General features: G+C 40.5%; 1 protein-coding gene across 2 annotated transcripts in view; it reads left to right on the top strand.

The window, feature by feature from the left end:
* The window catches only part of LOC126479837 (golgin subfamily A member 1), a 130,670-nt gene that overhangs the window by 100,334 nt on the left and 16,238 nt on the right, over positions 1 to 14,098 (top strand). For both annotated transcript variants that reach the window (XM_050103819.1, XM_050103818.1), the window contains one exon: positions 13,620 to 13,882. In XM_050103819.1, coding sequence (XP_049959776.1) covers positions 13,620 to 13,882 — 263 coding nt within the window. The remainder of the gene's footprint in view (positions 1 to 13,619; positions 13,883 to 14,098) is intronic.

Raw genomic sequence — 14,098 nt, 5'->3', positions numbered from 1 at the left:
TGCAATTCAATTGAAATGTCATTCAAATGCTAAAGAACAGTTTCAGCATATGGGGTTGGAAGAATTTTGATTGTTTCCTTCCTACTTATCCAGGAGTGGAAAAGGAAGCCTAAAAGTCCCTTTACAGCTCTCATCTACATACCTATGAGAGACCAGATACTAAACATTAGCCATGAAAACAAAACACCACAGCTGTTCGAACATGGAGAGAGACCTTAGATGTATTTTAATTAGTTTGAAACTAGAGATTCAGGAGCTGCCTAAATAAAAACAATTTTAACCATTTCAGTGATGATCTGAATTTTTCTTGTGACTTTCATTACATAAAAAAAACTTGGACATGAAATGTTGTTGAAGTGAAAACAATGTCATTAGGTATTTAAGTAAGACATAAAGACATTTCTGTTGTGGCTACCAAGCCCTCTGAACCAATATAGTTTTGTATTACTCTACTTCTAATAACAATCTGTTACTAAAGTGTGGATCACAGTTTATTTTCAAATAAAGTTTTTAAAAACAAACAAACAATTTACTACATAAATATAGGGCCATAATATATTCTGGGGTTGCAAAGCAGGCACCGGGTAGAAAGGAATAGGATGCTTTAGATGAAAGCTAAGACAGAGTTGATTGCAGTTCTGTACAGTACACCCTCTTTCCCATCTAAAATCAGATTATGACTACCACTCATATGTTTCCGTAGATATGTATGTTAGCCCATCAAGGCAATGTAGCACAAAAGAGTGCAGTGAAAGATGGTGGACATATTTGTGATATTTTGTTGGCAGTCACAGATGTCCATCAGGACCTCAAATTGCTAATGTTACAAGAAGTAAGAGAAGACATAAGAGCTAGTGAGGTCTGCTTATGGAAAACCCAGATGGCTGGAATTATCAGTGAACCCAGCCTGAATGAGGCAGTATCGCTAATTCAAGGAGGAGTTCTTCAGTCATTAGTACCAACTTCTATAAGGCAGATCAACATAGATGGAACAAATCTGAAACCCCAGAATTTGCTACAACCAATTCAACTGCAGTGCAGAAAAATGGTCAGTTGGAAAATGAAGCGTACACTGTAGCCAAAAGACTCTGTACTGTCTCTCCCTTCCATTCCATAATCAACTGCTAAAGAACACCAAAAGCTAACTCCAAGATATGCTGAGGTGACAAAAGTTACGGGATACCCCCAAATATTGGGTCATACCTCCTTTTGCTTGGGGTAATGCAGCAACTCAGTGTGGCATGGATTCAATGACTTGTTGAAACTCCCCTGCAGAAATGTTCAGCCATGCTACCTCTATAATGTCGATAAATGCAAAAGTATTACCTGTGTAGGATTTTGTGCATGAACAAACCTATTGATTATGTCCTGTAAATGTTCAATGAGATTCATGTCAGGTGGTCGTGGTCTGGATGGCCAAATCATTCTCTTGAATTGTCCCAAACATTCTTCAAACCAGTCATGAACAATTGCGCGTCATCATGAAAACATGAAATCCATGAATGGCTGAATCTAACCACTTCCAGTCAGTGATGGTTCAGTTGAAAGAGGGCCCAGTCCATTTCATGTAAACACAGCCCACATCATTATGGAACCACCACCAGCTTGCCCAGTGCCTTGTTGGCAACTTAGGTACATGGTTTTGTAGGGCCTGTACCACACTCGAACCCAACCATCAGATCTTACCAAATGAAAACAGGACTCATCTGACCAGGCCCTCGGTTGTCATGAATGCAAAAGAGGTGCTGCAGGAAATGTTGTGCTGTTAGTAAAGGCACTCATGTCAGTCATCTACTGCCATAGTCCATTAACACCAACTTTCACTGCACTGTCATAATGGATGTGTTTGTTGTATGTGCCACATTGATTTTTGTGAGTATTTCACCCGGAGCTGCCTGTTTGTTAGCACTGACAACTCTACGCAAATGCAGCTGCTCTTTGTCATTAAGTAAAGGCGATTGGACACCGTGTAGTCCGTGGTGAGAGGTCATGCCTGGAATTTGATATTTTCACCACACTCTTGGCACTGTTGATCACGGATTATAGAATTCCCTAACGATTTCCAAAATATAATGTCCCATACATCTAGCTCCAACTACCATTGCATGTAAAAGTCTGTTAATTGCCTTCATTGACCGTAATCATGTTGGAAACCTTTTCACATGAGTCACCTGAACACAAATGGCAGCTTTGCCACTGCGCTCCCCTTTTATACATGTGATACTTCCGTCTGTACATCTGCATCTCTCTATCCCACGACGTTTGTCACCTCAGTGTAAGTTTTGTAGGTAGCATATTTATCCACCAATGTCACGTTTCCTGACACCTTATCACAACAAAGTGTACAAAAGGACACATTATGGAGAGATCTTTAATGCAGTGCATGTTAGCTTCACTGCATGCTTAATGTTTTCTGTCCTAAACTTGTGATGTTTAATGTCTTTTGTGCGTTCAGTCCGTGGCATTAATGAGCTCACAAGATGAAACAGTGATGGTTCTATATCTTGGGTCTTGGGCCGTGTTGATTCAAGTGTTTGCAAAGCTAGAACACCGTATTTGTTGGTTTTCGTATTTATACTTGTGTAATACGAGAATTTGTAGTTTAAGTGGCACACCACGTATTAGATCACACCTAAATGCATCATTTTAGTATGGTTTGTTCTGGTTGTGTTGGAAAAATGCAACATTGGTAGAAAAACATGTCGTCACTACGCATTTCTAAGTACTCCGTTTAGTAGGTTAAATATGTAGCTACAATAAAGGAATTGCTTCATATCACCTATTAAATCACATTTTTCTTTCTGTTCTTGATTTGTTTATAGATGAGACCAGCTTAACTCCTCTTTTGCACTGCAAAGTGGTCTATTGCCATTTCATTAAAATTTTGACAATTCAGTAGTTCTTCTTCAAGCTCATTTCCAAAGTATTGCCTTATATAAGCTGCACATCGAATTCATGTTTTGCTATTTTCAGGCTCACAGTATGCAGCAGTTATTTGTATCTGTCTAGTACTCTGGTACAATATGCTCACAAAAAGAAACTTGCTAATAATGGTAATGGGGTAGTTTTTGTATGCATATTTCTTCTGTACATTTACAACAATGTAGGAAAAGATAGATTGCTACTTACTGTAAAGAAGACATGTCAAGTTGCAGACAGACACAATTAAGAAACATTCGCACATAGCTTTCGGCCACAGCCGTTGTCAGTAAACACACACACACACACACACACACACACACACACACACACACACACACACACACCCCTTACGCACACATGACCACCAATTCCAGCATCTTGGGCCGGAATGCAACATCATGTGGGATGCAAGCAGCTGTCTGGAGGGGGGTGGGGAAGAGAAAGGGATAGTTGTGTATGGGTGGGGAGAGAAACGAACGCTGTCTGATGGAGTGTGCAGGGACTAGACTGCCAACAGGTGCAGCATCAGGAAAAAAGGAGAGGAGCAGGGAAGGATGGGGTGAATGCATTGGCAGAGGGCTGCAAATAAACAGGGTGGGAGATGAGAACGGGAAGGAGATGATAGGACAGAGGGCGGGTGGGAACTGTTGGGTGGAGGGTATGGGGACAGTATGTTACTGTATGTTGAGACCAGGATCCGTACAAGGATAACTCCCATCCGTGCAGTGCAGAAAGCTGACAGTGGAGGAAAGGATCCAGATGGTTCAGGTAGTGAAGCAGCCATTCAAATCAAGTGTCGTATGTTCAGCTGCATGTCGTGCCATAGGGTGGTGCACTTTGCTCTTGGCCACAGTTTGGAGGTGGCTGATCATCGTGGTGGACTGCTCGTTGGTAGTCATACCAATATAAAAACCTGTGCAATGATTACAGCAGAGCTGGTAAATGGCATGGCTGCTTTCACAGGTAGCCCGGTCCCTGATGGGGTAGGGTAAACCTGTGACAGGACTGGAATAGGAAGTGCTGGGTAGGTGGATTGGGAAGGCACTTGGGTCTTCCACAGGGATATGATCCTTGTGGCAAGGGTTTGGGATTGGGAGTGGCATAAGGATGGACTAGTATGTTGAGGAGGTTGGGTGGGTGATGGAACACTATTTTAGGAGGGGTGGGAAGTATCTCAGGTGGGATGCCCCTCGTTTCAGGTCATGGTGATAGGTAATCAAAGCTCTGGTGAAGATATGGTTCAGTTGTTCCAGTCTGGGGTGGTACTGGGTGATGAACAGACACTCCTTTGTGGCTGGTTTTTGGGGGTGGTAGGAGGATTGGGGTTGTGAGGGGAAATGGCATGGGAGATCTGTTTGCAGGCTAGGTCTGGGGGATAATGCCTGTCTATGAAGGTCTTGGTGAGATCCTCAGCATACTGAGCAAGGGAGTTTTGTCACTGCAGATATGCCAGCCCTGGGTAATCAGATTATATGGGAAGGATTTTTTGGCATGAAAGGGATCACAGTTGTCAAAATGCAGGTAGTATTGGTGGTTGGGGCTTTAATGTGGACAGAGGTGCAGACGGAGCAATCACAGAGGATGAGGTCATCTTGGAAGATCGCACGCTGTTTTGAGGAGGAACACGTGAAGCAGATGGGAGAGAAGGTGTTGAGGTTCTGAAGGAACGAAGATAGGGTATCTAGGCCCTGGGTCCAGATCATGAAGATATCATCAATGAACCTGAACCAGATTAGGGTTTGGTGTTCTGGGAGGCTCCTCTAAATGGCCTGTAAAAAGGTTGGCATAGGACCGTGCCAAGCAAGCACCCATGGCTGCACTGTGGATATATTTATATACCTTCCCTTCAAATGAGAAGTAGTTGTGGGTTTGTGTAAAGATAGTAAGGTGTATGAGGAATGGGTAGTGGATTTGGAATTTGAAGGACATTGTGAAAGGTAGTGTTAAGTAGTGGTAAGACCTTGAGTATGAGGGACGTTGGTGTATTGAGTGTTGGCACCAACAGTGTCAAGTATGGATCCAGGAAGTAAAGGGATAGGGATGGTGGAGGGTTGCTGAAAGAAATGGTTGGTACCTTTGATGTGGGAAGCTAGATTACAGGCAATTGGTTGAAGGTGTTTGTCAGAGAGCACCGAAATTATTTCAGTGGGGGCACAATAACCAGCCACAATGGGGCTGACATTGTTGGGTTTTTGGATTTTGGGGAGCATGTAGAAGGTGGTATGCAGGGTGACATAGGGGTGAGGAGGGAAATGGATTCAGGGGAGATGTTCTGGGAGGGGCCTAAGGCTTTAAGCAGGGATTGGAGTTTGTGTTGGACTTCTGGGATGGGATATCTCTGTCAAAGTTTATAGGTGGAGTAGTCAGCCAATTGGTGGATGTCATCTGCCAAGTAGTCACTGCGATTCATGACAACAGTGATGGAACAATTATCTGCAGATAGGATGATTAGGTCAGGATTTGTTTTGTGGTTGTGTATGGCTGTTCTTTTTTCTAATAAAAGCTAGGTTTTCTGAGGAAGGGACCTGGGGAAGGACAGTGAGGCTAAGTTCGAGGTAAGGAGTACCTAGAATGTGACCAGTGGGTGGTTAGTTGGGAAGGGAGAAAGATCACGGTTGTATGATGGTATGAACTGGAAGAAGCAGGGTTCAGTGTTGGAATTAGGGTGGTTTTGGTTGGAGGGACTGGCTGCAAAGAAGTGCATCTATTGCAGGAATCAGGAGAAGGAGAGTAGGTCTCTGACAAGTCCAGCTTAGTTAAATTTGGGTGTACAGCTAAAGGTGAGTCCTTTGAATAGGACTGAAACTTCTGTGGAGCTGAGGGTTTTGGTAGAATGGTTAACAGTGTTCTAGGACTGTTTTAGCTGTGGATTTGGAGGATGTTTGGTAAGGAGTTTTGGAGGATGTGGCAAGTTGGAAAGGTCAGCTAGGCAGGGTTTAGCTGCTATGAGGGGTGGACGAGGAGGAACATTGTGGGTATGATAGAGATTGGATAGTGGTGCCCTGAGGCAGCAGTTGATGTCAGCAGTTTGGATAATTTATAGAGGTTGTGTCTGGAGTGCTCCTCCAGGTGCTGGAGAGCAAGGGATTCAATTTGAGAGATGTGATATATGGAGTAGGGATTGTAGAGTAGTAGTATCCTGCTGAGGGAGCAGAGGTGGTTCTGGGATGACTGTGCCATGGAGATGTGGTTTTGCAGGGTCAGGGATTGGCAGAATCTGAAAATGTGTAGGTCATTGTGAAAGGAGGGATGGGATCCTGAGAAAGGAATCTTTACAGTTAGGCTGTTTGGGGGGGATTCCGTGGTTAAGGCAGTATTTGAGTAACAGGATGCGGGACTAGGTTTTACCCAGGGAAAGGGATACTTTTCTGAACTGGTAAAGAAAGATGGAGGCAGGAATGGTGCAAAGGAAATGGGGAAAATAGGTGTTGTGATTGTGAGAGCAGCTGAATAAGCAAAAAGATGCATAAAGATGTGTAAAAAATACATAAAGACACACAGAAACATGCACAGATACATAAAAATACACACAGATACATAAAAATACACACAGATACATAAAAATACACACAGATACATAAAAATACACACAGATACATAAAAATACACACAGATACGTAAAAATACACACAGATACGTAAAAATACACACAGATACGTAAAAGTATGCACAGATACGTAAAAGTATGCACAGATACGTAAAAGTATGCACAGATACGTAAAAGTATGCACAGATACGTAAAAGTATGCACAGATACGTAAAAGTATGCACAGATACGTAAAAGTATGCACAGATACGTAAAAGTATGCACAGATACGTAAAAGTATGCACAGATACGTAAAAGTATGCACAGATACGTAAAAGTATGCACAGATACGTAAAAGTATGCACAGATACGTAAAAATACGCAAAGATATGTAAAAATATGCAGAGATATGTACAAATATGCCCAAATACATAAAAATATGCAAAAATCCATGTAACCACCTAAAACTACGCACAAATATGTTAAAAACATACATAAACGTGGGTGAAAAGGAATAATGAGATATGGGAGTGTGTGTGCATTGCAATAAGAGAGGGATGGAGGGGGGATGGGTCAGATCGAGGATCAAAAATTCATGTGACACTGACAGGTGTGGGAAACAAAACTCTAAAGTATGTCTGGATGAGGGATGAAGGGGGATCAATAGGAATAAATGTAATTAACTATCGGAGGTAAGGGTATGGGGCGTTGGATGCAGCAAACAGTCCACGTGGTGATGAAGTCTATGTTGTGCACTGACGGTCGTTAATACAGTGTGGCCCAGAAGTAGATACAGTTTGGAAGGCAGTAAATAAACACATGAAAGCAGAGAAAGAACGGACACTGAGAAGAGTACTGCTATAGAGAAGAGTAAGAAAGGAAAACATCAGAGGGTTGTAGGAGGGGAGAAAGCCATTCGGCAAAAATCAAACTATTGAGACTCCAGGTAGGAATATCAACAATCTAGGAAAAGATAGATAGCTACTTATCGCAAAGAAGACACGTCATGTTGCAGACAGCATGATTAAAAGATGCTCACATATAACTTTCGATCACAGCCTTCATTAGTAAACAAACATACACACACACACACACACACACACACACACACACACACACACACACACACACACCTCATCACACATAACTGCGAACTTCAGCATCTCAGGCCGGAATGCAATATCACGTGGGGATGCAAGCAGCAATCTGGAGGAGGTGAGAAAGAGGAAGGGATAGTAGTGTACAGGTGGGGGAGAAACAAACACTGTATGGTGGAGTGTGCAGGGATTAGACTGCCAACAGGCATCAGGAGATTGTGAGGCAGGGACGTGGGGTAAAAAAGGAAGAAAAAAGGAGAGAAGTGGGGTAAAGATTGGGCGGGGGGGGGGGGGGATGCATTGAGAGAGCGTTGCAAATCAGCAGGGTGGGAGGCAAGAATGGGGAGGAGATGATAGAGCGGAAGGGTTGGAAACTGTTGGGTGGAGGGTGTGGGGACAGAATTTTACCGTAGGTTGAGGTCAGGATAATTACGGGAGCAGAGAATGTGCTGGAAGGATAGCTCCCATCTGCACAGTTTAGAAAAGCTGGTGGTGGAGGGAAGGATCCAGATGGCTCAGGTAGTGAAGCAGTCATTCAAATCAATGCTTAATGATCAGGGACAATGAAATACACAATCACATTCTCAACACTCACTGTTTATTCCAACAATTCCTGGTAGATGCATGCGCAAAAATAAAAGCGGAACAGATGCTTTACAGAAGACTGAATCAGAAGAAACTATGCATCCACCTTCAAAGCAGAATCATAAATGATGGAAACATTGCCAACATTGGAACTGTGGTAATCTTACTCTCGCCATACATAGGAAGTCAGAGAGACACACACACATGAACACACCAAGCTGCCATGACCTATGTAATTAAATATGGATGATCTGACCTCTTCATAACATTCACATGCAACTTGTTGTATACAGGAATCAAAGAATGGGACAAGCCCCCATGCATCAACACAACATAATAGCCAGAGTTTCCTGACAAGAAGAAATGAGACTTATTGAAGTCATCACAAAATACCACATCTTTGGAACTGTTAGAAGCTGGATGTACACAATTGAGTGGGGGCAAAAACTAGGACTGCCTCACTAACACAATTTCATATGGTTACACGACTGAATTCATCCCATGGATATTGACAATCATCGAACCTGACTTTCCCAGTCCATAAGAAAATCTGGAACTGTATGACAGAGTAGTGAAAGACATGATGCACAGACCATCCTGGCCATTAAACCCCAATTCGTCATGTATGAGTGATGGAAAATGTGCAAAAAAAAAACCAAAACCATTCTTGGACAACACACTAACCAGAACTGATGGTGATCCCAAATACAGAACATAGTCACCCAACAACGGTGGCTTTACAGAAAAAATATGAATATGAGGCAGTGATGAACTGAAAATAGATAATCAATGAGTAGTACCATATAACACACTACTTTCCAAAATATTCCAAGCACACACAAACGTAGAATAGTGCAATTCAGTGAAGTGCATCAAATATGTCTATAAATATGTGAACAAAAAGGAAGTGATGTGACAGTATTTCAAATAGCCAAAGTCAGCAAATAACAAAACAGAAGCGAAGAGAACCTCGTGTACGAAATGGGAAGATACATCCGCAATAATGAAGCAGCTCAGCAGATTTTTGCTTTTCCCGTACATGAATGCGAAACAACTGTGCAACATCTAGCAATGCATTTGGAGAGTGTACGAGTTTACTTCACAAAAGACATCGCCAGAAAAGTTGCAAGCGAACCACCTCAGAACACAACATTAACAGCTTTTTACCAATTGTGCCAGACGGATGCATTCACAAAAACATTACTATATGTTGGTGTCCCTACCTATTATACATGGAACACAACAAGAAAAATCTTTCAACAACAAAAACAAAGAATTCCATTAGAAGATCATCCAGGTATCATGAAAACTGGCTCACCAGGTCAGTATGCACTGTACGTGGAAACAATGCTTAATGTTTCTATGCCGTGATGTTATTTAATTGGATAGATAACATCCATTCTATCCAATTAAATAATTTTATCAATAATTGATTGTTTTCATTGTTGTATCTCATGATGTTGCTACACGAATTATGGGGATCAACAAGTTTCATAGATCTCAGGGTTGTTGACAGTTACCTGTGCCAGATGTACAAGAAAAACACGAAAATGCTTAGGACTACTGGAAAATGACAACCTCTGGGAATTAACCTACAAGAACCCTTGTTCACAGCCTCAGCGGAACAGATGATAGACTTATTTGCCATAATTCTAAGAAAATGTGATCCATTGAATGTAAAACAGCTGTGAGACTCCTTCAAACAGAGTATGATTGATGACATACTGTACTGAAACCAACGAAGTCATCAGTGAAACACTCATTCGCCTAGAAGGTAAACGTTTACCAATAAATCACCAGAGCTTAGTACAACTTGATGCAAGCACCCCAAAAAGCTGCTATCAGTACCCTAAACTTTGAAATTACAAAGGAGAAAGCTACATCAACAAACTGCTTAAATATATTACTCACAACAAACTATTCCTCAGAGACAATCAAAATGAAATTTTCAATATTATCATGGGCCAAATTGACAACATGGTAGAATTATTTACTTGGATGCACTAGGACGCACCAGGAAAACGTTTTTAATAAATCTGTTGCTGGCAGAAATACTTGCTAAACAACCCATCACACTAGCACTGGCATCATCTGGCGTTGCAGCAACATTTATGGAAGGAAATTTCACTGCCCATTCCACTCTACAACTACCGTTGAATATAGCCAAAGAACATTTCCAGTGTGTAAAATCACAAGAGCATCTGGACTGGGTGAACTTCTAAAGCAAGCTATACTTACTTTCTAGGATGAATGCACAATGGCACATAAAACGTCCCTTGAAGCCATGGACAGAACATTATAAGAATTACAAGGAAACTCTAAAGTGATGTGAGGTGCTCTACTCACTCTCAGGAGATTTTCAACAATCACTTCCAGTTATCTCCAAGCCAATACCAGCAGCCGAGATTATTTCATGCTTTAAAAAAAAAAAAAAAATCACATCTCTAGCCACACATACAAATACAGCGACTAACAAAAAATGAGAGATTGAACTATCGAAAGATTTCTGCAATTTAGCCACTGCTGAAAATGAACTCATCAACCAAATTTATCCAAACATTGTTCACAACTATACTAATCCAAACTGGCTATTTGAAAGAGCAGTTTTGGCAGATAAAAATAATATTGTCAGTGATGTCAACTTTAATATTCAAAAGAAAATTTCCAGTGAAGAGAGAATATACAAATTGATCGAAACAATGGTTAACATTGAAGAAAGTGTGAACTTCCCTACGGGATTTCTAAACTCTTTGCAATACCAGGAATGCCATTACACTGTCTGACTTAAAATTGGATCTTCAGTCATACTACTCAGAATTTTCAACTCGCCAAAACTGCGTAACGGGACAAGGATGATCATCAAACAGCTATTGAATAACATCATGGCAGCCAAATTTATGACAGGACACTCACTATTTATCCCCAGAATAGTACTGATCTCTACTGGACTGCCATTCCAATTTAAAAGACTGCAATTTCCAATCAAATTAGCCTACAGTTTTACATAACAAAGCATAAGGACAAACTTTAAAATATTGCGGCATCAATTTCAAAGACTCCTGCTTCTGCCACAGTCAACTATATGCAGCTTGCTCTTGAGTAGAAAATTCAAAAATATGTACATTCATATCCCGGATAACAAAATGGAAAAATGTTGTTTATAAACAAGTACTGTAAAAAGTTAGAATATGTTGTCAGTAAACATTTTTATCTGTTATGCTTTAAAGTTTATCCTTTTATTCCAACTACCACACAATCTCGTATCAACTCCATGAGCAAAGTCGGGTACGCCATCTAGTAGAGATGTAAGAGACAGGGAATTGTTAGCTGAGTTTCAGCCACTTTGTTCATTCCCATCTGATGTAAGCAGTGAATAATGAAAATTATTTGGAAATTGGTAGGACACCCTTAGGCTCCTCTGGTTGAGCATTCAGAAAGCTCATAGGAGCTGTAGTGTGTAGAAGTTGTGCCCCCAAGTCTCTACAACATAGAGCTAAACGGCATTTCAAAGTGCAGGCTTAAGACTAGTGACTACCTTTTCAAAAGAAATATTACTTTGTATCAATAGTTCCAAAAATTTTGACTCTCATTATTTGTGTGGGTAATATTCAATATTCACCATCATAATTTAAATTCTGTAATACAGTGTTGAAAAATTATTTTAATATATATTTTGGAGTGACTCTGCCTCAAAACTTTTAAATGCAAGTGTTGCCTGTCCTTGATACGCGTAGATTCCAAAGTAGGAATTATTGGACAAATCTCTTTATTTCAATTGTTATGTGAGCCACTGCAGGGAATGCTAATGATGGAAACATTTATCTTAATTCCAGGATATACAGAATTAATTTGCCCTGCCATTGCTCTATTTCACTGAATTGGAATTGATGTCCTATTGAGGTGTCCCAAATCAACAAACGAGAATAAATGGTTGTGAGTGCCTGCTAAGTACCTGACCCAGTGCATGGTCACCGAGGCTGCACCAACTGTGGAAGCTTCAGAAATTGTGAAATTCTTTGTAGAAGATATAATTCTGACATTTAGATCATCTCTTGAAAAAGTGTTGCAGTCAAAATTGACTTCAGAAGTACTTTCATGATGATGCAATATCAACCACAGGATAACTGCCTACCATTCATAGAGAAGTTTCCTTGCAGTACACAAATAAGACATCCCTCTGGATGTACGTTGTCATTGAACAGAGAGCTGGAATACAGTACTGCCTGTTGTAATATTTGCATACAACAGAGTAAAGCAAGACACCATTTCTTCCAGCCAATGACTCACAAGACTAAAAAAACTATATGGATACTTTGATGTAATCAGCCATGGCATCGCCATGTTGAAACGAAAACAAACATATCTCCAGAACAGAAGTGGCAAGACAGCTGGTGTGCATATTTGGGACACCCAGGTTAGCGAGTGCAGCAGGAAAAGCAATGAGAAAAATTTGTAAAACAATACATTGGCCCATACCGAATCGTACATTAAAAAGTGCATTGTGTCATTTGCATGGATTCCAGTCATGCTCGTCAAGCATAGAGAATTAATGAGTTCAGAAACATGAATACCTGCTCAGTGATTGTGATGCTTTGATGAAAGTGACTTCATTTAATCAGGAAGGCATGTTAATAAGATCAGAATGCAAGGTTCCTGCAACACATTTACACAAAGGACCACTAAATATATCCCAGTCCAGAAATGCAGAGTCAACCCCATAACAGTGTACCACTGTTTTGTGTGGAGGAGGAGGAGCAATGTTGCATAATATGCCTCATGTGCTGCAGTGTAGTGGTGTATCTGTGGCTAGCGATGTATGGGTCACTGGTTTGATTCCTGTCTCCTGCTGTAGGCATTGCTTAATTTTGGAGCTACAGTTAGCATTGTTGCTTTTACAAACTGAAGCTTAGAAAGATTCCCATTAAAGGTCCTAAATGCTGTGATTTGCTTGTGCATTAGCTTCATTATTCAAATCCCTTTAATCTTCCTTCCTTCTAAGCTACTGAAATGGCAACAGAGGATGCTGTATTCTGTACTGCTTTCAAAAAAATTTTTGAAATTAGTGTCTTTATTGCTCTATTACTAGTGACTTTGGAATGAAGAATGAGATTAATAGTTATAAATCACAAAATATTTTCACATCTGTAAAATTCAGAAAATAACTGCATGAGATGTTTAGCTGAGTACATTTCACAAACCCCTCACCTTTTCTTAAAATGTTATTGTGATGGTGAAGTCATTTTGGTATTCTGTCAAGACTTTTTCTAGTCGCTATTAAATTTGTGATTAATTTAACATCTCGCACAAGTGACAGGGCTGTGTCCTTGCTGTTTCTTTTAGTTGAAGTCTTATACGTGTGTCAATAATGTCTTAGTTGGTAAAATAATAGTAAGCTAGAAATTACTGGAATTGCTATACAGAGATAGAGTAATTTATTTTATACCATAAGTCATTTAGCGCACATTTAGTAATTATAAACTAAATTGCAGATGAAAAAACAACTAGTACATCATTACAAGAACAGATAATGAGTTTAGAAGGAAAGCTTTCACAGAGTGAGGAACGTACCGCAGAGCTTTTGAGTGAAATACATCAAGAGAAGAGTGAGAAAGATGTTGCCCAACTTCGATGTGCAGAGCTGAATCAGCAATGTGAGCTGGTGAGACAACAGCTTCGTGAACAACAGAGAGATGCAGCTGACATACAGACTCGTGTTGGCACTCTACAAAATGAAATAGAAATAAAGGATAAGGTATTGTATTCATCACATTTATTTTTATTGCAAATCATTGCTGTTGAATCTTTTGACGTACTGTTGCTATTTTGGGGCTAGCATGAATCCTCACATAGTCAGCAGTCTTGTCAGCTATCTTTCATAGTCTATTACTATGTAGGTAAAACAGATACCAGATCAGCACAGCTACCAGATGACATTGAGCAACACAAGCTTTTGGATTAAAGCAACATT

The sequence above is a fragment of the Schistocerca serialis genome, chromosome 1 (genome assembly GCF_023864345.2).
Source record: "Schistocerca serialis cubense isolate TAMUIC-IGC-003099 chromosome 1, iqSchSeri2.2, whole genome shotgun sequence".
NCBI lineage: Eukaryota > Metazoa > Arthropoda > Insecta > Orthoptera > Acrididae > Schistocerca > Schistocerca serialis.
The sequence above is the reverse complement of the archived record's forward strand: the minus strand, read 5'-3'. Positions and strand labels throughout refer to the sequence as shown.